At 49.9% G+C, this 24,125-nt stretch overlaps 1 protein-coding gene across 3 annotated transcripts in view; it reads right to left on the reverse strand.

Annotated features, from left to right (window-relative positions):
- Positions 1-224: 224 nt before the first annotated feature.
- Positions 225-24,125, reverse strand: part of TNFSF13 (TNF superfamily member 13) — a 28,500-nt gene continuing 4,599 nt past the window's right edge. For 2 of the 3 annotated variants that reach the window (XM_080979996.1, XM_080979998.1), the window contains exons 2-6: positions 16,356-16,458; positions 11,665-11,712; positions 7,773-7,891; positions 4,668-4,809; positions 225-2,438 (exon numbers count right to left, since the gene is read on the reverse strand). In XM_080979996.1, coding sequence (XP_080836122.1) covers positions 2,329-2,438; positions 4,668-4,809; positions 7,773-7,891; positions 11,665-11,712; positions 16,356-16,458 — 522 coding nt within the window. In that variant the 3' untranslated portion in view covers positions 225-2,328. The remainder of the gene's footprint in view (positions 2,439-4,667; positions 4,810-7,772; positions 7,892-11,664; positions 11,713-16,355; positions 16,459-24,125) is intronic. The other variant, XM_080979997.1, reaches the window with a different exon arrangement.

A 24,125-nucleotide genomic window follows, 5' to 3' on the forward strand; every position in this document is an offset into this window, starting at 1 on the left:
GGAACTCCCTGCTGCAGCTTTGAAAGAGGATGGGACAAATTCCTGGAGGAGGAGAGAGCTATGGCTGGCGACTAGCCAACATGCCTATGTTCTCTGCAGTCGCTTCTGAATATCAATTGCTGTGTTACGGTAAAATCTGGGTGCGAGGCTACTCTGCCACCCAGCTCATCGGACTAAGTCCGCGGGTCCCTGCGGAGGAAAATGAGCTCAGCCGGAGACAGGAGCAAGATGCAGAAGATCCAAGTTTATTGCGCAACAGGTTCAAGGCGAGATTGAACCCCGAGGAAGGGGTGACATGAACTTTTAAAACTTCCCTCCATGTCCCAGGATACAGTGCAAAATACATCACGGTTACATCATGAATACATTAAGAAGAGGTTGGGTTACACAGGTTGCATCATGAATACATTAAGGAGAGGTTGGGTTACACAGGATTAACATATGCAGGAGGGAGGGGGGAATATGCAGAGCTGGAGATATGCGCAGATAAGTACATCCTGAGTACCTGTGATGAAAGGACAGCGGTCCAGGTATGCATAGTCTGCCACCGGGCACTGCCCGGAGGAAAGGCTTGGCAGAGTGATTTGACGGGATTAGGGTCTTCCTGTGTGTATGTGACACCTTGCTTGAGGGATTATGGTGGACAGTGAAGGTGTCACGGAGTCCTAGGGAAATTAAGCAGATTGGCACCAAAAGCAAGAAAATTGGTGCTACGGTTGATTTTCTATGGATTTTTATAGATTTTAGTCCTCTGCAGGGGCGAGCGCATGGTTCTGATTGGGTAGAACGTTCCCATTCAAGAGATACAAAACATTAGTACACACGGTTTACCAATGGAAACAATGTAGCGAATGGGCGTAGGGAAGGGGCTTGGGGTTAAATGTGGTGCTGGTGTAACAGTGTGGGGGCTGAGGGGTCCATGTAGGGCTGGGTGCCCTTGAGGTCATCGTCTCGGACCCTCTGGTGACCGGCGGAAGGGGTGAAGAAGACATGCCCCCCCCTTCCGTATCAGCTGGAAGCCACAGGAAGGGAGAGCGGCTCCTATGTTCAGTGTCCTGCACTGGACTGATCCAGCAGGCTCTTATGTTCTTAAATCAGCCTTCACCAAACTGGTGCCTGCCATGTTTTGGACTACAAAACCCATCAGAGCCAGGGAGTTGGACTGCACTCGCTCAGGATGATGGGAATTGTAGTCCAAAACGCGGTGGACGCCGTTTGCATGTGCTTTGAAATCATACTTTAATTGAAAAAATTATTTGGCGGGGGAAAGGGGGGGCAGGGAGGGGGAAAGCAACCCTCTGTAAGTTTACTTTTAACAGAACAATCACCAACGTTGCAGTACAGCGGACGCTCGGGTGCGAACATGATCTGTGTGGGAAGCATGTTCGCAACCCGCAGTGCCACGTCTGCACACGCGCAGGTTGCCATTCGGCACTTCTGCACAAGCGCCAAAACCCAGAAGTAACCCATTCCAGTACTTCCGGGTTCGGCACGGCGTGCAACCTGAAATCGCGCAACCCGAAGCGTCTGTAACCCGAGGTATGACTGCATATCCATCTTAGTTTACAAGACAGTATACGCCGTCCAAATGTCTGAAAAGGTGTCCCAATGAAAACGGTGTTTATAGAAAGTGCGTTCCAGTGGTGCCAAGGCGTTAAAGTCTTTATGCTGCTGCGTAATAGATACAGTGGTACCTCTGGTTAAGTACATAATTCGTTCCGGAGGTCCGTTTTTAACCTGAAACTGTTCATAACCTGAAGCACCACTTTAGCTAATGGGGCCTCCTGCTGCCGCCGCGCCACCAGAGCACGATTTCTGTTCTCATCCTGAAGCAAAGTTCTTAACCCGAGGTACTATTTCTGGGTAAGCAGAGTCTGTAACCTGAAGCGTATGTAACTTGAAGCGTATGTAACCCGAGGTACCACTGTACTGGGTATTTTATCCTCCCAAGCTCGAAGTAGCGACCATAAGAGCTTGGGAAAATCCATTTTTGTCCTTGGCGGACAACTGGATGGCAAACCCTTCCCGGCCACGAAAGAACATGCTGTTGCTCTTATAATCCCGGGGGCCTTGTGTGCTCTCACTGCGGGCCAGGAAAGGCTCTGCCATCTTGGAAAAAGGAGGGTCAGAGACGTAATCAAGCAGCTCAGCTTGACCTAAGCTCTTTACCTCGCTTCCTACGACAAATACCAGCTCATCCCCCTGGTCCCCAGAGCGTCTCCCCCATCAGACCCTCAAAGTTCGGAGCAGAACGGAGAAGTCTTTGACTCTGGCTGACTGACACTCTGGCCCCGAAGTCTCTCACGGTGGGGCCCCCCGAAAAGACCACTATAGACGGAGAAACCCCAGGAAGGTCCCGTGGGCGGTCAGGTCAAAGGATGCGTTGAAACGAGGGATGCGGAGGTTCAGCCGGTCTCCAGGTTGCAGGTGGAAAACCCCTAAGAGGAGGAGGAAGAGAAGGGTCAGGCAGAGACACAGCGGGGCGGAAACCCTTTCCTCTCTAAGGCCTCTCGTTCCCCTGGCAGCGGCCTCATCCTGACAGGGCCTCATCCTGCTGAATTTGACGCTAGCAAATTGTCTTGCAGGATTGGTAGGAATAGGGGCTTTGGAGTATTTCAGTTTCAGTGATGATAATGATGATGATGATAATAATAATAATAATAATAATAATAATTTATTATTTGTACCCCGCCCATCTGGCTGGGTTTCCCCAGCCACTCTGGGCGGCTTCCAACAAAAATTACAAATACATTAAAATGTCACACATTAAAAACTTCCCTGAACAGGGCTGCCTTCAGATGTCTTCTAAATGTCAGGTAGTTGTTTATCTCTTTGACATCTGATGGGAGGGCGTTCCACAGGGTGGGGGCCACCACCAAGAAGGCCCTCTGCCTGGTTCCCTGCAGCTTTGCTTCTCACAGCGAGGGAACCGCCAGAAGGCCCTCGGAGCTGGACCTCAATGTCCGGGCAGAACGATGGGGGTGGTGACGCTCCTTCAGGTCAACTGGGCCGCTTAAGGGCTTTAAATGTCAGCACCAACACTTTGAATTGTGCTTAGAAACGTACTGGGAGCCAATGTAGGTCTTTAAAGACCGGTGTTATGTGGTCTCGGCAGCCGCTCCCAGTCAGCAGTCTAGCCGCCGCATTCTGGATTAGTTGTAGTTTCCGGGTCACCTTCAAAGGTAGCCCCACGTAGAGCGCATGGCAGTAGTCCAAGCGGGAGATAACCAGAGCATGCGCCACTCTGGCGAGGCAGTCCGCGGGCAGTAGGTGTTATTGAGTGTCATTAATTCCCGTGGAATATACAAAGGTTGGCCCTGCATCCCACCCCCCACCCCATCCCCTGTCTGGCCTTTGACAGCTAACTTGCCAAGGTTCAACAGGTGAAGCTCCGGCCCAGCAAGAAGATGCCGGGTGGGGTTTCTGCCCAGGAGAGAGGGGGCAACTTGAAACCGTTCAACGCCAACACCCCATGTGCCCTCACCAAATCCCACTCCCCTTTAAGGTCTCAAATATAAATTAAATGTTCATAAATGTACGAGGCAAACACATACATAAGTATATAAACCATGTGTCTGAAATAGTATCAGAGAGCAATCCTGAAGCCATTTTGACTCTCCCAACGACCTCAAATATTCCTCTGCAGTAAGGGAGGCAAATGGGGAAAGCCTTCCCATTGTCTTTTTGGCTCACAAATCCTGTCTTAAGGGCATATTTGTGTATGAATAGGGTGAGCCTGTGACCTGGATTCAGGAGCTAAAGTTTTAACCGTCACAAAAGAATGGCCAGGCTGCCCAGGTAAAGCAATCAGGGCCCATTATCAGGTACCCTGTCAGACAGGATTTCTGCTGAAGACCGCCTCCTTCTGTGATGCATATATGATGTTTTGTGGGGTGGTCTTGGGCTACAGGGTGGGCAATTTCTAGAGTCTATATAAGTGCTTACACACCATTGTTCGGGGTCCCTCCTCCCTCCTTCGTGTGGTGAGTGGGGACCCCTTTGCAACAGTTAAAAAAGATCAGGCTTACTAGCCACTTTGCTTCCCAATATACCGTATTTTTTGCTCTGTAAGACTAACTTTTTCCCTCCTAAAAAGTAAGGGGAAATGTGTGTGCGTCTTATGGAGTGAATGCAGGCTGCGCAGCTATATCAGAAGCCAGAACAGCAAGAGGGATTGCTGCTTTCACTGCGTAGCGATCCATCTTGCTGTTCTGGCTTCTGAGATTCAGAATATTTTTTTCTTGTTTTCCTCCTCCAAAAACTAGGTGCGTCTTGTGGTCTGGTGCGTCTTATAGAGCGAAAAATACGGTACTCTGGTTGGCCTCTGTTATTTCCTCCTACCAATAGGAGGGCTCCGAAATACCCCATAAATGAAAGGGAGCAGTTTTTCCCCTATAACAATGTTCTTGAGTACCATAAAGCCCTGTGGAATACACAAAGGTTGCCCCCCTGTCCCCAGTCTTTGACAGCTGACTGACTTGCCGTGGTTCAACAGGTGAAGCCCCAGAAAATGCCGGGGGGGGGGATTTCTGCCCAGGAGAGAGGTGGCAACCCAAGACCATTTGACGCCAACACCCCAACCCAAATCCCGCTCCCCTTTCAAGGGAACCCAGGAGTCCTGGATAGCATCTCTCCCTCCCGCCAGCCAGGTCTGATTCTCCTCTCACCTCCACTATAGCAGCTGTTGAAGGCCTTTTCTGGGTTTGGGGGCATGCTCTGGACGCAGCGGAACAGGATTTGGCCGGGCTTCCCGGGAGCTTGCCGCCACAGCACCTGCCCCATAGTAAAGGTGGGGTCATGGAACAGCACCTAGGGGGAAGAAAAGGGGTGTGGGGGTCAGTTTCTCTGGCCCAGCGGCGAAGAAGGGCAAAAGGCAGCGGGGTGTAATCCGGACACTTCCTGAAGGGTGCCCAACATCGCTCTCCCCACACACAAATATTTCCCGCAGTGTCTGTGTGGTGCCGTCAGCCTTAAAAGGCTGGGCCAAATTTCTTCCCAACACACATATATTTACAAATAAAGCTGTGTTCGGTGGATGAAAGGACATATGATTTTTATTTTTTTGCCTTTAAGTAATATTTATTAAGATTTGAAAAGTTACAAAAATAAAAAAAAACAGCATCCTAAGCAAGAACAGAACATCTCATCACAATAAAAAAAGAAAGAAAAAATAAAAAAGAAAAAAGAAAGAAAAAAAAAAACAATGAATCTTCCCATAACTTATCTTTCATTTACTTATTTCCTTGACCTCCTCACACCTCCCTTTTTTGTATTCTAGTTCAATTAGCTATTTCAGCAAGTCCTTTCCATCTTTTCCAGTTTTTGTCCTCTATTTTATCTTAATATAATGTAACTTTACTTTCCCTCTTTTCACCATTTAACAATCTGTTTTTTTTTCTTAATCCTTTACGACATCTCTGCTAAAACCACATTACTTCATTCCAACATCCTTCTAACATTCCTTAATTTTACAATGTTTCTGTAAATAAACTTTAAATTTCAAACGACATATGATTTTTGACACGATTGAGAATCGCATAGCCAGCGAAGGAGAACTTTAAAGCGTTAAGACCAGAAGGCGGAAAATACTAAAACAACGAGAAGAGGCAGGACTTAAGATTTGGAGATATGCTTCAGAGGTCCAGACTATCAGGAGCCCAGAAAAATTAATAATTACAAATTGGTCTTTTTAAATTTTAGTTTCTTGTTTTTAATTGGATTATGATGTGGATATGTTGATTGGCTGTTTTTACTGGAAAATCAATAAAAATGATTTTTTTAAAAATGTCTTCCCAACACATGTGTACAATTTTTATCCAATTTTCAGAAGGACAGAAGGGCATTACGATATACAGTGTCGAAAGCCTTCGTCAGGTCAATTAACGCCATACACAGGGGTTGGTTTTGCTCTCTGCATTTTTCTTGAAGCTGTCGAGTGGTGAAAATCATGTCATTGTGAAAACCGTGTTTATGGAAGACAATCTTACTCGGCTACGAGTGATCGCCAAAGAAGAAGAAGAAGACAAATTTTATCGATTTCCTTATTGATTTCATTTATAGAACACCTTTATCTTCCAAGGTGGGGTATCTGGTTCTCCCTCCCCCCCCCAGTTCCCCCTCACAACAACCTTGCGAGGAAGGTTGGGCTAACACAGTGCTTTCCAAATCTGTGTGTCACAACACGCGATTGTGTCGGCTGCAGGGTGTGGACCTGTCGCACCAACTTTCCCTGCGTTCCTCCCGGGGCTGGAAAGGGGTTCGTCTAACCCAGGAGTCTGCAACCTTTAAGACAAAAAGAGCCACTTGGACCCGTTTCCGAAGAAAAAAAAACTCGGAGCCACAAAACTCGTCATTATAAAAATAACTTTTTTGTCACTTTTTTATATTATTTTTTGTTTGACCCCTCAGAATTACTCCTCCTCATAGAAATAAACGTTAAATTAACAAGTTACCTTTTTTTTGGGTGTGTGCTCTTCACTCCCCTTCAAAAGAGTGACCAGCGTACATGCCTCCTTTCAATGCAGTGACCAGCGCACATGCCCCTTACAATGTAGCGGGCGGGCGGGAAGGTGACGTCGGGACGGTGCGTGACTAACGCACGCACCGCCCCCATGTGACGTCACAGCCAGTACAGCGCCCGCCACAGTGGGGAGTGTCGGGGCGCACAATGCGCCTCCTCCCCTCGCTAGTATCTGCCCCGGAGCCGTGGCAAAGGTGTAAAAGAGCCACATGCGGCTCCGGAGCCGTGGGTTGCAGACCCCTGGTCTAACCTCTGGTTTGCTAGTGAAACTGAATTACGATGTTGCAAAATGATGCATGTCTAAAAAGTGTGCCACTAGCATGAAAAGTTTGGAAAGCTCTGGCAACAAAGGTCCGTATAGTTAAAGCCATGGTTTTCCCAGTAGTGATGTACGAAAGTGAGAGCTGGACCACCAAGAAGGCTGATCGCCGAAGAATGGGTGCTTTTGAATTCTGGTGCTGGAGGAGACTCTGGAGAGTCCCATGGACTGCAAGAAGATCAAACCTCTCCATTCTGAAGGAAATCAGCCCTGAGTGCTCACTGGAAGGACAGATCCTGAAGCTGAGGCTCCAAGACTTTGGCCACCTCATGAGAAGAGAAGACTCCCTGGAAAAGACCCAGATGTTGGGAAAGATGGAGGGCACAAGGAGAAGGGGACGACAGAGGATGAGATGGTGGGACAGTGTTCTCGAAGCTACTAGCATGAGTTTGACCAAACTGCGGGAGGCAGTGGAAGACAGGAGAGCCTGGCGTGCTCTGGTCCAGGGGGTCACGAAGAGGCGGACACGACTAAACGACTCAACAACAACAAAGAATTGGCAACTGGCCCAAGACCACCCAGGAAGTTTCATGGCTATGCAGGGATCCGAACCCTGCTCCTGGTCTAAACTGACTGGATGGCAGCGACTCTCCAGGGTTGCAGCTCAGTCAGTAGATAGCTCAGTCCTTAGAGTTTGAGACTCTGAATCTCAAGGTCGTGGGTTTGAATCCCACATTGGGCAAAATATTCCTGCATGGCAGGGGGTTGGACTGGATAACCCTCGTGGTCCTTTCCAATGTTGCAAGTCTACGATTCTATGAAATGCCACTGGGGCCTGAAATGATGGTTCGGTCACTGAGCTACGTACCACAGCCCAGTAGAAGAGGGTGCATTTGTGCGTTGTGATGAGGCCTCCTCCTTCCCAGCCCTACCTAATCCGGGTGGCCCCCACCACTGGCAAACTAGGGTCAGGATCCTGCCCTGCCCTCTTACCTGGCTGTAAACGAAGTAAAGCCCCATGTGCCTCACCACCACATCCCGTCCGCTGAGCTCCAGGGCTCGGCCTTGCTGGAGGAAAGGCTCCCACCATATTTCTGTGGCAAATCCATCTTCTAAAATGCGGGCGACAGGAAAAAGATTATTACACTGCCGTCCCATTTAAAACTCACCCGTGGCAGTCCATCCCCCCCCCCCAAATGAGTTGCCAACCTTTTGTTTTCCTTTACGCACGACTCCTGGGTCGATTCCCAAGCCAGGCAGACATTCAAAGGGTAAAGCTGTCCCCATAAACTAAATCTTTGAGTTAACACAAGCGCGCCACCCCTTCTTTTCCAAGTGGGGCATTACCCCTGTCTGGTCGTTCCCTTGCCCCATCCTCTGAAATTAGGTGGCGGGGGGAATGGGGTTGGTTTTTATAGCCCATCTCTCCATCAAGGAGATCCCCTGTAATCAGAGAAGAATAGCTGGAGGCAGGAACTAGTAAAATATGAGGCATATTTTTGTTTTCTGTTGCAACAGAGTCCCCCCCTCTTTGCAAGGAGGTGAGGACCCAGAATGTTATGTACTGAAGTTCTTACCCTGGGCCAGCAGGGGGATACTGTAGATAGTTATGGAAAGGAAGGATCGAAAGTGACGTTCAGTGATTGGATAGTTTGTATGCAAATGAAGGATCGAAAGTGACGTTCAGTGATTGGATAGTTTTAGAAAGTTGCTACAGTTACGTTGTTCTGTTCTGGCCTTTGAATAAACAAGAGCTGTTTGAAGAATCGCTCTGTCGTCTGATATGTTCGCCCACAACTTAACACAGAACAAAAGCTGTGTAACCACCTTTAAAAGCTTCAGAAATTGCCCCAACCCCTTAGCCAAAGATAACAGAAGAAGCATCATACTAGAGTCACAGAAAAGACACTGTCTACAACAATAAATTTGAGAGATACTTGATCATGCGTGCCGATTGCTTTATCCTGGCCATTCTTTTGAAAAGGTAAATAAGTATTTCTCGACAGACCTACCCCATTCATCTATTTACACAGGATCTGAAGGGTTTTGCAAGTGAAAAGGACTATTGGGAAAGCTTCCCCCTCCACACAAAATACCGTATTTTTCGCTCCATAAGATACACTTTTTTCTTCCTAAAAAGTAAGGGGAAATGTCTGTGTGTCTTATGGAGCGAATGTGTGGTCCCTGGAGCCGAATTGCCCAGGTGCAAAAAGCAGATCATGCTTTTTTTTTTTAGAAAGAGGGAAGGGGGTGTTGAAAGGAAGCCGCTGATCAGCAAGCGATCCGGAGCGAGATAAGGGATGCTAGCAAAAAAGGAGACTGCCTGGGAGGGGGGAGGTAAAGACAGCGAACTTGCAAGGAGAGGAGACAGGAAGACTAAAGCAACAAGGAGAGAAATTGGAAGAAAAGGAGGAGCAAAAAACTGCTCCAGCTAAGGAACAGACACTAAGGCAAACAAGAGGGAAGGGAGTGTTGAAAGGAAGCAGCTGATCGGTAAGATATTTAACAATACTTTCCACCATGTTACGCTAACACGCCTGTAATTTGCCCCTCTTTTTTTAGGGAAGCTTTTATATCTGAAGGACTATTGTATTTTAATATTTTGTTGGAATCTGCCCAGAGTGGCTGGGGAAACCCAGCCAGATGGGCAGGGTATAAATAAATTATCTATTATTATTATTATTATTATTATTATTATTTGGTGTTATATTAGCTACTTCCAGCCCTTGGGTATGCAGGCTAATCTGAGGGAGACATTACATATTTTTTGTTAGAAGATCAGCGTTTGAGGTCTTTTATTGCTGCCCAAACCCAATGATTTGACAGTTTTTATTTTGTCTGTTCCACCTAGAACTTCATCTCTTGCCACTGCTATCTTCTGCAGTTTCTCCATGCATCTGTGGTGAATTTATGCAGGACCATCCATCCATTATTCAAATTTATTAATTGTTCTGGGATACCACGTGAGTGCCGTTTAGAGAGCAACTCTTGCACGATGCTCAAACAAAAACGGCATGAAAAGTTAAAGGAATTTCAGCATGTGTTGGTCGTAAATGAAGCAGCCAGTCCACCCCAAATCTTTTGCAGGCTCAAAGAGTCTTGGAAGCGGAACAGAGCACAAGCACAAAACGATCACGATTGCAACAAATAAGAAACCTGGAAGGAGAATTGCAGCAGCTGAGCCAGGAAATAATTATAAACAACGGATCAGTGTTTTTGAACTGTGAGGGTGATGGCGATAGAGAATGCATTTTCGGGGGATTTTAAAAGTTAATGATGGCGGATTTCTGCAGTCTCGTGTCGTTAAAAGAAAACGAGAGAGGAAGGAATTGGAGAGGACTGCACAGTTTTATACTGTGATAAGAATTTTAAAGTCTTAGATATATAATAAATGTTCATAAATGTACCAACCAAGCACGTACATAGCACAGGAAGACCAACCTGAAACCATTTTTGATTCCCAAACTGACCAAATGTTTTCTCTGCAAGGTCAAACTGGAAAAGCCTCCCCATTGCCTTTTCCTTCACAAATCCTGTCTTAAGGGTATGTCTGTCTGTGTTTGAATAGGGTGAGCCTGTGACCTGGCTCAGGAACTAAGTATTTATCATTACAAAAGACTGGCCAGGCTCCCCAGGGCATCCAATCAAGTGAGCATTAATAGGTAATCTGTCAGACGAGATAAACAACGCACTCAGATTTCTGCTGTAGACCGCCTTTTCTGTGATAATAATAATAATAATAATAATAATAATAATAATAATAATTTATTATTTATACCCTGCCCATCTGGCTGAGTTTCCCCAGCCACTCTGGGCGGCTCCCAATCAGTGTTAAAAACAGTACAGCGTTACATATTAAAAACTTCCCTGAACAGGGCTACCTTAAGATGTCTTCTGAATGTCAGGTAATTATTTATCTCTTTGACATCTGATGGGAGGGCGTTCCACAGGGTGGGCGCCACTACCGAGAATGCCCTCTGTCTGGTTCCCTGTAGCCTCACTTCTCGCAATGAGGGAACCGCCAGAAGGTCCTCAGCGCTGGACTCAGTGTCCGGGCTGGATGACGGGGGTGGAGACGCTCCTTCAGGTATACAGGACTGAGGCCGTTTAGGGCTTTAAAGGTCAGCACCAACACTTTGAATCGTGCTCGGAAACGTACTGGGAGCCAATGCAGATCTCTCAGAACTGGTGTTATGTGGTCCCGGCGGCCACTCCCAGTCACCAGTCTAGCTGCCGCATTCTGGATTAATTGCAGTTTCCGGGTCACCTTCAAAGGTAGCCCCACGTAGAGCACGTTGCAGTAGTCCAAGCGGGAGATAACTAGAGCATGCACCACTCTGGCAAGACAGTTCGCGGGCAGGTAGGGTCTCAGCCTGCGTACCAGGTGGAGCTGGTAGACAGCTGCCCTGGACACAGAGTTAACCTGCGCCTCCATGGACAGCTGTGAGTCCAAAATGACTCCCAGGCTGCGCACCTGATGTACGTATGATGTATGGAGGGGTGGTCTGGAGCTCCAGGGCGGGCAATTTAAAATGTCTATATAAGGCCTTGCGCATCATTGTTCGAGGTCCTCCTACTTTCCTGCGTGTGAAGGGGGCACCCTGTTGCAACAGAACAATAAAGATCAGGCTTACTAGCTGCTTTGCTTCTCAATATTCTCTGGCTGGCCTCTGTTATTTTCTCCTACCAATAGGGAACCCACGTAAGGACTCTATACGGGCTCTTGGATACCCCATAAGGGAAAAAGGGCAGATTGATTTTGTTTAGAACAGTACACAGGGGCAGAACAACTGGAAGACACACATTCCACACAGATCTTAACAACAGTTGGAAGACTGAATGATGAAGCCACACAGCTCCATGGAAGAAAGAGACCAAAACTCACCACTGTTGGACTGTCGGAGGGGAGCCAAATGCAGGACAGACTGCTTTCCTGGCAGGTAATAATAATAATAATAATAATAATAATAATAATAAACATTTTTACTATTTATATGCCGCCCATCTGACTGGGTTTCCACAGCCATTCCGGGCAGCTTCTAGCAAACTTTAAAAACACAATAAAGCATCAAAAATTAAAATCTTCTCCGTACAAGGCTGCCTTCAAATGTCTACAGAAGGTCTGTTTATCTCCTTGATATCTGACGGGAGGGCGCCACCACCAAGAAGGCCCACTGCCTGGTTCCCATGTAAGCTGCCTTCTCGCAGGGAGGGAACCGCCAGAAGGCCCTCGGAGCTGGACCTCAGTGTCCAGGCTGAACGATGGAGGCAGAGGTGCTCTTTCAGGTAAAAGGTAAAGGTAAAGGGACCCCTGACCATTAGGTCCAGTCATGGCCGACTCTGGGGTTACGGCACTCATCTCACTTTATTGGCCGAGGGAGCCAGCGTACAGCTTCCGGGTCATGTGGCCGGCATGACTAAGCTGCTTCTGGGGAACCAGAGCAGCGCACGGAAACGCCGTTTACCTTCCCGCTGGGGTGGTACCTCTTTATCTACTTGCACTTTGACGTGCTTTTGAACTGCTAGGTTGGCAGGAGCAGGGACCGAGCAACGGGAGCTCACCCCGTCATTACGGGGATTCGAACCGCCGACCTTCTGATCGGCAAGTCCTAGGCTCTGTGGTTTAACCCACACCGCCACCCGCTCTTTCAGGTATACAGGGCAAAATGTACACACCGCTTGATTGTAAGGAAAAATAACCACATACGTCGAAGCAGTTTACGAAAAGATTGCAACCATGCTTTGAAGGACACAAAAGCCATAATGCTAAAACAGACTAAAATCACCTCCGCCTTCTAAGCATCTGGGCAAGCTTGTCTAGATGAGAATGTTTTTAGCAGGCGCCGAACAGAGCGCTTGATTTCAAACAGCAGGGAGTTCCAAAGTGCGAACACTGCCATGCTATCGTAGCTGGGGCCAAAAATACACCAAATTTGGCATCAGGCGAAAATCTCTACACAACGTCCAGGGCCCTGTAGCCAGGAAGGCCCTCTCTCTGCTTAGCCATGTACAGAGCTGTCAACGTTTCCCTTTTTTAAAGGGAAATTCCCTTATTCCGAATAGGATTCCTCGCAAGAAAAGGGAAAAGCTGACAGCTATGGCCACGTATCCTCAGGAGGGGGCTCTGGATAAAGGAGCTGGCTTTGCATACTCCGCTGTTTTATTTAAATATCGCTTTCACTTCCCCTCCAACTTCCTCTCCAGCCTTCCTCTCCTCGCTCTGTGGGGCCGAGAGCAAGAAACAGGAAGGGGGAGACCCAGCTTGCCCACCCGTCTAGCCAGCTGTGACCCGCACTGTGTTCCTGCACACAGGTGTCTGTAAAAGCTGGGAGAGTGCGCCGTGCGCCCGAAGGAAGTATTATAAGAATTTTAAAGTCTCAGATATAGAGTAAATATTCATAAATGCACACATATCTAAATATACGAACCTTGTACCTACGGGACCGCCTTTCCCGGTATGCCCCACGGAGGACCTTAAGGTCCATAAATAGCAACACCCTAGAGGTCCCGGGCCCATAGGAAGTCAGATTAGCCTCAACCAGAGCCAGGGCCTTTTCAACACTGGCCCCGGCCTGGTGGAACGCTCTGCCTCATGAGACCAGGGCCCTGCAGGATCTGATTTCTTTCCACAGGCCCTGTAAGACAGAGTTGTTCCACATGGCCTTTGGCTTGGAATCAAGTTATTAAGTTGTATTTCAGTCAATTGTTTTTAATATCTGGTGTCAGCCACCCTGAGCCCGGTCTTGGCTGGGGAGGGCGGGGTATAAATAAATTTTATTATTATTATTATTAGTCTGAAATAGTACAGGGGAGCAATCCTGGAGCCATTTGGACTCTCCCAAAGTGACCTCAAATAATCCTTTGCAGTAAGGGAGGCAAATGGGGAAAGCCTTCCCATTGTCTTTTTGCTTGCAAACCCTGTCTGAAGGGCACATTTGTGTATGAATAGGGTGAGCTTGTGACCTGGACTCAGGAACCAAAGTATTAACCATCACAAAACAACGGCCAGACTGCCTAGGTAATGCAATCAGTGACCATTATCAGGTATTCTGGCAGACAGGATTTCTGCTGTAGACTGCCTCCTTCTGTGATGTATGCATGATGTTTTGGGGGGTGGTCTTGGGCTACAGGGTGGGCAATTTCAAGTGTCTATATAAGGACATGCACACCACTGTTTAGGGTTCTCCTCCTTCCTGCGTGTGGTGAGTAGGGACCCTGTTGCAACAGTTCCTTGAATAAAGATCAGGCTTACTAGCCGCTTTGCTTCTCGATATACTCTGGTTGGCCTCTGCTATTTTCTCCTACCGATAGGGAACCCACTTAAGGACTCTATACGGGCTCCGGAATACCCCATAAGGGAAAGGGAGCGGTTTCTTCCCCTTATAACAGTAGGGTCATAGCTCACCAACAGAATAACTGCTGGCCATGTCCCCTAATCTAACATTCTGGAGAACTGCTAGAGGGCCTGACGCAACTTAAGGCCTCTTCCCGTCTTCCCCATCACGTCCCTCTTATCATTTCCCTTTCCAATGCGAACGTAGTAGTTGCAACAGCAAGAATATTCACCCTTCACAGTTAATTATTGCACCACTGCTGTGTTCGTAAGAACTCAAACTCCCAGCGCGGCAGGACTTTGGAACTCCCTGCCCCTTGAAAGGCGCCTTCACCATACCCTTTTCAGAGCCTGTCAAGAACATTTTCATTTGCACAAACCTACCCAGATGGCACTGTGGGTTAAACCACAGAGCCTAGGACTTGCCGATCAGAAGGTCGGCGGTTCGAATCCCTGCGACGGGGTGAGCTCCCGTTGCTCAGTCCCTGCTCCTGCCCACCTAGCAGTTCGAAAGCACGTCAAAGTGCAAGTAGATAAGTAGGTACCACTCCAGCGGGAAGGTAAACGGCATTTCTGTGCACTGCTCTGGTTCGCCAGAAGCGGCTTAGTCCTGCTGGCCACATGACCCGGAAGCTGTACACCAGCTCCCTCGGCCAATAAAGCGAGATGAGCACCGCAACCCCAGAGTCAGCCATGACTGGACCTTATGGTCAGGGGTCCCTTTACCTTTTTACCTAGATACTTAGAAAGTTGATTTTTAGCATTTTTAGCTTACTGGTTTTAACTCATTGAATGCTTTTACTTGGTTGGGAGACAACGGAGGAATGTGCCTTGGAGGGGGGGGGGTTAGGTCAAATTGTTGGATGGTAACACTGTCTTCTGTGGTTGTAGAAGTTAAAAAAAAAGGAAAGGACCCCGGGACGGTCAAGTCCAGTCAAAGGCGATTATGGGGTTGCGACGCTCATCTTGCTTTCAGGCCGAGGGAGCCAGCGTTTGTCCACAGACAGCTTTCTGGGTCATGCGGCCAGCATAACTAAACCGCTTCTGACGCAACGGAACACCATGACAGAAACCAGAGCACACGTAAACGCCGTTTACCTTCCCGCTGGAGCAGTACCTATTTATCTACTAGCACTGGTGTGCTTTTGAACTGCTAGGTTGGCAGGAGCAGGGACCGAGCAACGGGAGCTCACCCCGTCACGAGGATTCGAACCGCCGACTTTCTGTTCTGCTATAACCTTATAGCAATGTTTTGTTCTTTTTGCAAACGACTATGAGGTTGCTGTTGTGTTGTTGTTTTTTCACAATCAAGTCCTATACAAGCCCACCCAGGTGTTTAGAGTTTTAGTCTGTTGCAACTTTTCGAAAGTCTTAAAAGATTGCGATCATTCTTCTGTTATCGCTTTATCCTTTTCCCAAAGAGCTTCGCGGCTATTTCTCCACGGTCAAGCGGCGCCATCGTTTTACGAAATAAATAAATACAATAATAATAGCAGCCTGCCTTTGCACCGTCGCTCAGCAATCCTTACAGATAGCCCTACAAAGTGGACCAAATTTATAAACCCCTATCATTAGGGACGCGGGTGGCGCTGTGATCTAAACCACAGAGCCTAGGACTTGCCGATCAGAAGGTCGGTGGTTCGAATCCCCGCGACGGGGTGAGCTCCCGTTGCTCAGTCCCTGCTCCTGTCAACCTAGCAGTTCAAAAGCACATCAAAGTGCAAGTAGATAAATAGGTACCGCTCCGGCGGGAAGGTAAACGGCATTTCTGTGCACTGCTCTGGTTCGCCAGAAGCGGCTTAGTCATGCTGGCCACATGACCCAGAAGCTGGACGCCAGCTCCCTCGGCCAGTAAAGCGAGATTAGCGCCACAACCCCAGAGTCGTCTGCGACTGGACTTAATGGTCAGGGGTCCCTTTACCCTTTACCTTTATGTCATCATAAGGCTTTTGCTTGCCACCTTTTCCCCCTTGGGGGAGTTCCTGGGCTTTTAATAGCAGCGCAAGAGGCAGGCATCTAACTGACGCAGTGCACAGACAGGTTATGCTCCCCTCTCCCCAAAGGTTTTTATTTTTTTGTGGGGAGGGAAGAGGGAGTGACTGTTCCTGCGCCCAGAGAAATTGCCATCCCAAAGCTTTATTTTGAGCGATATGCACCAGAACGGCACACGAGTTCTGGCTTATTCTGCTTTCCTCCATAGGGCGTGGTTTCAGAGGAGGCAAATCTCAGAATGGCCTACTTACTGCGGGGACATGGTGAGTCCTGGGGGGTTCTTCCAGCATCCCTTCTCCTCCTCCTCCTCCTTTCCAGATGTGTGGGAGACTTCTCCGGAAGATTTCCAGGACTCTGAAACCAGACCAGAGAGGAATGGCGTTAACTTGGGTGTTTGGCTTAAAAAGAGTGCTGTTTTGCCTTCAACCATCCCGTCAGTTCCCACGGCCGTGTCCTTTTCGGCCTTTGGAAGCAAAGGGTGTGGTTGTGTTCCGGTGAGGAGCAAGTGGAAAGAGGGGAGTAGCAGTGGGTGCCACCCACCAAAATGTCACTACACTAGGGTCCTCCAGGTCTGATATGACATTGCCAGGTTTGCCTGGCTGCCTCCAGGGGGCAGGCGTCAATCTCCAGGTGTGTGGTGGTGGTAATAATAATAATAATAATAATAATAATAATAATAGTAAGCAGAGATATCACCTTGCCAACAAAGGTCCGTACAGTGGTAATAATAATAATAATAATAATAATAATAATAATAATAATAAATTTTATTTATATCCCGCCCTCCCCAGCCAGAGCCGGGCTCAGGGCGGCTAACAACAATAAAACAGTACAAAAGTACAGCACAAACAAGACTCTAAAATCATTCATTATAAAATTAATTAATTCAAGCCACCTGCACCCATTGGGCCAGAGCTCCGCGAAGATTGCCGAAGGAGGGAGTCAGGCTGTGCCCTGGCCAAAGACCTGGTGGAACAGCTCTGTCTTGCAGGCCCTGCGGAAAGATGTCAAGTCCCGCAGGGCCCTGGTCTCTTGTGACAGAGCGTTCCACCAGATCGGGGCCACAGCTGAAAAAGCCCTGGCTCTGGTTGAGGCCAGCCTAACCTCTCTGTGGCCTGGGACCTTCAGGATGTTTTTGTTTGAAGACCGTAAGTTCCTCTGTGGGGCATACCGGGAGAGGCGGTCCCGTAGCTACGAGGGTCCTAGGCCATATAGGGCTTTAAAGGTTAAAACCAGCACCTTAAACCTGATCCTGTACCCCACCGGGAGCCAGTGCAGCTGGTATAGCACCGGGTGAATGTGATCTCGCGGCGAGGACCCCGTAAGGAGTCTCGCTGCAGCATTCTGCACCCGCTGGAGTTTCTGGGTCAGTCTCAACGGCAGCCCCACGTAGAGCGAGTTACAATAATCCAGTCTGGAGGTGACCGTCGCGTGGATCACAGTGGCTAGGTCAGGGCGAGAGAGGTAAGGAGCCAACTGCTTAGCTTGGCGGAGATGAAAAAATGCCGCCTTTGTTATAGCTGCAATCTGCACCTCCATGGAAAGGGAGGTGTCGAAGATTACACCCAAACTCTTAACGGACGGTGCTGGCACTAATTGCGCCCCCGCAAGAGATGGGAGTTGCCCCCCCCAATCCCATATCGCCCCGTCCCAGCCACAGGACCTCTGTCTTCAAAGGATTTAGCTTCAACCGGCTCCCACGTAACTATCCAGCCACAGCTTCCAAACATCTGGTCAGTGTGTCTGGGGCCGAGTCAGTTCCCAGTTCCCAGTACCTTGTGTTACATACGCTTCAGGTTACATACGCTTCAGGTTACAGATTCCACTAACCCAGAAATAGTACCTCAGGTTAAGAACTTTGCTTCAGGATGAGAACAGAAATCGTGCTCTGGCGGCGCGGCAGCAGCAGGAGGCCCCATTAGCTAAAGTGGTGCTTCAGGTTAAGAACAGTTTCAGGTTAAGAACAGACCTCCGGAACGAATTGCGTATGTAACCAGAGGTTGTTTTTGTTTAGTCGTTTAGTCGTGTCCGACTCTTCGTGACCCCATGGACCAGAGCACGCCAGGCACTCCTGTCTTCCACTGCCTTCCACAGTTTGGTCAAACTCATGTTCGAGGCTTCGAGAACACTGTCCAACCATCTTGTCCTCTGTCATCCCCATGGACAAAGACAACCAGAGGTACCACTGTATAGTTAAAGCCATGGTTTTCCCAGTAGTGATGTATGGAAGTGAGAGCTGGACCATAAAGAAGGCTGATGGCCGAAGAATGGATGCTTTTGAATTCTGGTGCTGGAGGAGACTCTGGAGAGTCCCATGGACTGCAAGAAGACCAAACCTCTCCATTCTGAAGGAAATCAGCCCTGAGTGCTCACTGGAAGGCCAGATCCTGAAGCTGAGGCTCCAAGACTTTGGCCACCTCATGAGAAGAGAAGACTCCCTGGAAAAGACCCTGATGTTGGGAAAGATGGAGGGCACAAGGAGAAGGGGAAGACAGAGGACGAGATGGTGGGACAGTGTTCTCGAAGCTACCAGCATGAGTCTGACCAAACTGCGGGAGGCAGTGGAAGACAGGAGTGCCTGGCGTGCTCTGGTCCAGGGGGCCACGAAGAGGCGGACACGACTAAACGACAACAACATGCACGCATATTGCAAGTTTCAGCCAGGCATGAAATTATACCTCAGTCATACCTCATGTTACACCCACTTCATGTTATGTTCTTTCAGGATACGTCCTGCGGCAACCCGGAAGTACCGGAAAGGGTTACTTCCGGGTTTCGCCGCTCGCACATGCACAGACACGCAAAATGACGTCACGCGCATGCGCAGAAGCAGTGAATCACAACGAGCGCATGCACAGACTGTGAGTTGCGTTCTTTTCATGTTGCGAATGGGCCTCCAGAATGCATCCCGTTCGCAACCAGAGGTCTACAAACTTAATCCGTTCCGGAAGTCCGTTCTTAAAGCGAAACCGTTCTTAAACCGAGGTGTGCTTTCCCTAATGAGGCCTCCTGCCGCTGGTGCCCTTCTGTCATTCAGCTTCCATTCTGAGACCAAGGTAAAGTTCACAAACCGGGACACTACTTCCGGTTTTGCGGAGTTCGTAAACCGAATAGTGCGTAAACAGGGCTGTTCTTAAAATGAGGTACCACTGTACAGACATTCTGGGCAGGTCTGCCCTCTTTCCCAATTAACCTCCATCTCCAGGACCTACCCTAGTTTTGGGCCCTGAAATTTCAGGGTCTGGGATGCTCCATCCTGACTTGGCGATCCTATTGGCTTTTTTCAGCCGTCTATCCGTTCCCCCACACAAAAATAAAATAAAATATCCAGGCGAGAGAAGGCAAACCCTTTCTAATTTTAAAACAGGTCTTAAAATCAGGCTTTAAAAAAACCAAACCGTAGCCTTTGGGAGCTAATTAAGTTTTGCAAAGTGGTTGTTGTCTTTCCCCCATGAAATATACTCAGAGTAGCAAAGTGATTTCATGCTCTTTATTCAGCTCATAGTGGTGAGGAGGAATGAATGAATGTCCCCTCAAAGTATCTGCTTTATATACATTATTTACACAATGGGCTGAACATGATTGGCTAATTCCGGAATTCTACTGTAAGCCAATCAAGTTGTGGATTCACTTCTATCTGGAGCATGATTGGGTGGTTCCTGCCAACCAATCAGACTGCTGCATTCTGAATCCTATTGTTCTAGGACCAATCAGACTGCTGCAATTTGGATCCTATTCAACTCAGTACATAACACCCCTCCCCTCTAAGTTCCAGTCCTGCCCGGGAGGTCGTATTCATAGTCCTCGAGGTACGCCGGCGGCCTACGTGTGCGTTGCGGCCTGTGGTGTTCCTTGGTCCGGGGTTCAGGTTCTGGCTCATGTTCCAAGGATGCTGGCTGTGATGGGGCTGTTTGGTCTGGCGCAACCAGCTCGCTCAGTCGTGGTTCTGGTTCCGGTGTCCTTTCGGCCTCGCGGGTCCTCTCTGTATTTACTGATTCTGCCTCTCCTGCTGGCCCCTCCTGCTCTATGGGCCTCACTGCCCCACTGTTCCCTTGGGACTCCTCTGACCTGTCCTCCTCCTGGTTTTCTCCCGGGAATCGTCGCCGTATCTGGTCGCAGTGGCGGCGCCAGCATTGCCCCCCATCCGTTAGCACCTCGTACGACACGGGGCCAGTGACCCTGGTGACTGTGGCAGGTACCCATGCTGGGCCTGCCCCAAAATTCTTTGCGTACACTGGGTCCTGGGCCTCGAAGGTCCGGGGGTTCCTGCCTTCCCCCACCACTACCTCATCCTGAGCTCTATCGGGGTGAAGGCGGTCCAATCTGATTGCAAGGCGCCGACCCATTAGTAGTTCTGCAGGGCTCCGGCCAGTCGTTGAGCTGGGGGTGCTGTGCTGTGCTAGGAGGAATGTGGCAAGGCGGTACTCCCAATCCCCTTGCGTCATGCGGCGAAGGGTGCCCTTGGTGGTCCGCACCATGCGTTCTGCTTGGCCATTGGTGGCAGGGTGGAATGGCGCAGAACGGATGTGGTGGATGGCGTTCTGCGCTGTAAAGGTTTGGCATTCTCCTGACGTAAATGCAGTCCCGTTGTCTGAGATGAGAGTGTCAGGGAGCCCGTGGGTTGCAAACAGCCTGCGTAGTACCCGGATGGCTGCGGACGTAGAAGTGGACGGTACCAGTGCGGCTTCCAGCCATTTGGTGTAGGAGTCCACCACTATGAAGAATGTTTTCCCCTGAAAGGGGCCAGCGAAGTCCACATGCAGGCGTGACCATGGTGCTCGGGCGGACTCCCAGGACTGGACTGGGGCCCTTGGGGGATCTGGGCGGGATTCTTGGCAGGCCTGGCAGTGTTTGACCCAGGCCTCTATCTCTCCGTCGATTCCTGGCCACCACACATAACTCCTGGCCAGGGCCTTCATTCTTACTACCCCTGGGTGTGTCTCGTGTAGGGCTGTGAGGACCCTTTTGCGGAGGGGCTGGGGAACAACGACCCTGCTTCCCCACAACAGACACCCCTTGTGGGCCGACAGTTCATGTTTGCGGGTTGTGTAGCCGGCGAATTCTGGCCCGGGGCTGCTGCTGGGCCATCCCCTCCACACCCAGTCCAGGACCCGGGAGATGACCCTATCTTTCTTGGAATGGTGTGCAACTTCTTGTGCCTGAATGGGGCAGTCGGGAAGCAGCTCCAGGCTCATAACCTCTTGTGCAGGTGCTGGGTCAGGGCCTGTTTCCGGTAGTGGTAGCCTGCTGAGGGCGTCCGCATGGCCCATCGCCTTCCCAGGGTGGTGAATCAGTGCGTACTGGTAGCTGGCAAGGAAAATTGACCACCTGAGGACGCGAGGAGACAGCACTTGGGGGGTCTGCTTTTCGGGGGCAAACAAGCCAAGCAACGGCTTGTGGTCAGTCACCACTGTGAAGGGCCGCCCGTACAAGAAATCATGGAATTTTTTTTCTCCCTTCACGATTGCCAGACCCTCCTTGTCGATTTGCAAGTAGTTCCGCTCGGTTGCGTTGAGTGTCTGGGAAAAGTATGCCACCGGTACCTCTCTTCCATCCGCGAGTTGGTGTCCCAGGACAGCGCCAATGCCATAGGGCGAGGCGTCGCATGCTAGCACCACCGGCAGCCTCTCGTCGAAGTGTGCCAAGACCGAGTTTGAGACAAGCAAGTCCTTGACTGCCTGGAACGCAGCCTCCTGGCGCTGGCCCCACACCCAAGGGGCCCGCTTGTCCAGGAGTCTGTGTAGGGGCTCCGGTACCGCCGCCTTGTGGGGAAGGAAGGAATGGTAAAAGTTCAATAGTCCCAAGAAGGCCTGAAGTTCAGTCTTGCTCTTGGGCGCTGGGGCACCACAAATGGCCCATACCTTGTCCCCAGTCGGGTGGACCCCTTCTGCGTCCACCATAAATCCCAGAAAGTCCACCTGAGGCACTCCTAGTAGACATTTTCCCCGCTTCACCTTGAGACCCGCCGTCTGGAAACGGTGCAGAACGGTGCGGAGGCGGTCCTCAAACTCCTCTGGTGTGGGCCCGGCAATCAACACATCATCGAAGAAGGGGGTGACGCCAGGAATCCCTTTAAGGAGCGAGTCCATTAGATTCTGGAATATGCCTGGTGCCACACTGACACCGAATTGCAGCCGCTTTACCCTGAATGCTCCTCTGTGCGTCACAATCGTCTGTGCCTCTGCTGTGGCCTCATCTACTGGCAGTTGTTGATATGCTTGGGCCAAGTCCATCTTGCCAAAAAATTTTGACCCAGCCAGGGTGGCAAGGACATGGCTGACCACTGGCACTGGGTATGCATGGGCCATGAGGGCCTTGTTTATGGTACATTTGTAGTCTGCGCAGATGCGGACTGAACCATTAGGCTTGACGGGTGTGACGATTGGGGTTTCCCAGGGGGCATTAGGCACAGGCTCCAGCACTCCTTGCTCCACTCTATCTGTACCTCTACATAAATTTTCTCTACGTTGGGGTGGGGCAACTGGTATACCTGGAAATCCGTGAGCTCCGTCGAGTTGTCTTGGTGCGTTGGGCCCCGGGACCTGGGGCTCTTGGATTGGTCATCTGATGCCTGGCGTCGGGTGGGCTGAGCCCGACACACCCGGGCGATGTGTCCCGATTTTCTGCACTGCCTGCACTCTGTGTTGCGGAAACGGCAGGTCCTCCTCTCGTGACTTTCCCCGCAGCTTGTGCAGTTCCCTCCTTCTCGTCGAGGCAGCTGTGGTATGTGGGCTGCTTGAGTGCGCTGATGTACTCGGTGCACCTCCTCCCTGTCGGATCCTGAATCGTCGGTGAGGTCTTCGTGGTGGACCCTTGGTTGGGACGGCAGGCTCGGCCGTGCCTCTTGCGTCGACCTCTCGGCAGCTTCCGTTGCCAGGGCCTCCTCCAGCGCGACCTGGAACGTTAGGTCCTTCTTAGCGTAGAGGCATCGTTGCAGCTTCTCATCCTTCAGGCCACCAACGAGGCGGTCACGAAGCATGTTCTCCAGCTCTGAGAAGTTGCAAAACTGGGAGGCTTGGCAGAGAGAGGTCACAAACCCAGTTATGGTTTCCCCAGGGGCTTGCCGCTTTGCGTAGAAGGCATTTCGACGAGCCACCACTGAGGGCTGCGGCGAAAAGTGCCCCTTCAGCTGTTCCATTATTGTTTTGTATGGAACAGTAGCGACGTCTTCAGGTGCAAGGAGAGCCCGGGCGATTTCAAACGTCTCCTCTCCGCAGACGCTGAAGAATATCGCCCTCTTCTTGGCGTCTTCTTCGTCGGTGACCCCTTTGGCTTCTAGGAGGAAGGTGAAACGGGAGGCGTACGCTTCCCAGTCTCCAGATGCTGGGTTGAATGGCGAGAAGCTGCTGTTGGCTGCCATTCTGAGTTCCTTGTGTCCCGGAGCTGAAGCCTGGATACACGGTGCGAGGCAGCGGTGCGGCAGGTGGCGGTGCTGCGGTGCTGTGTGTGGCAGTCAGCTCAGCGGGATCCCACCTTCGTCGCCAGTGAAATATACTCAGAGTCGCAAAGTGATTTCATGCTCTTTATTCAGCTCATAGTGGTGAGGAGGAATGAATGGAAGTCCCCTCACAGTATCTGCTTTATATACATTATTTACACAATGGGCTGCACATGATTGGCTAATTGCGGAATTCTACTGTAAGCCAATCAGGTTGTGGATTCACTTCTATCTGGAGCATGATTGGGTGGTTCCTGCCAACCAATCATACTGCTGCATTGTTCTAGGACCAATCAGACTGCTGCATTCTGAATCCTATTGTTCTAGGACCAATCAGACTGCTGCAGTTTGGATCCTATTCAACTCAGTACATAACACCCCAGCTGGATTGTGTGTCTTTTCTTCTGTAGTATGCCAGTTTTTACAAAGACACTCTGCGGGGGTCCTCTCCCAATTAACCTCCGTCTCCAAAGGCTGCCCCCCCCATGACATCACCAGGGGCAGTTTAGGGACCTGACATCTCAAGGTCTTGCGATGCTCCTGAACTGGCAACCCTACTCCACGCACACGAGAAACTGCCCCA

This window comes from Podarcis pityusensis (genome assembly GCF_964106645.2).
Source record: "Podarcis pityusensis genome assembly, chromosome: 13".
Classification (NCBI taxonomy): domain Eukaryota; kingdom Metazoa; phylum Chordata; class Lepidosauria; order Squamata; family Lacertidae; genus Podarcis; species Podarcis pityusensis.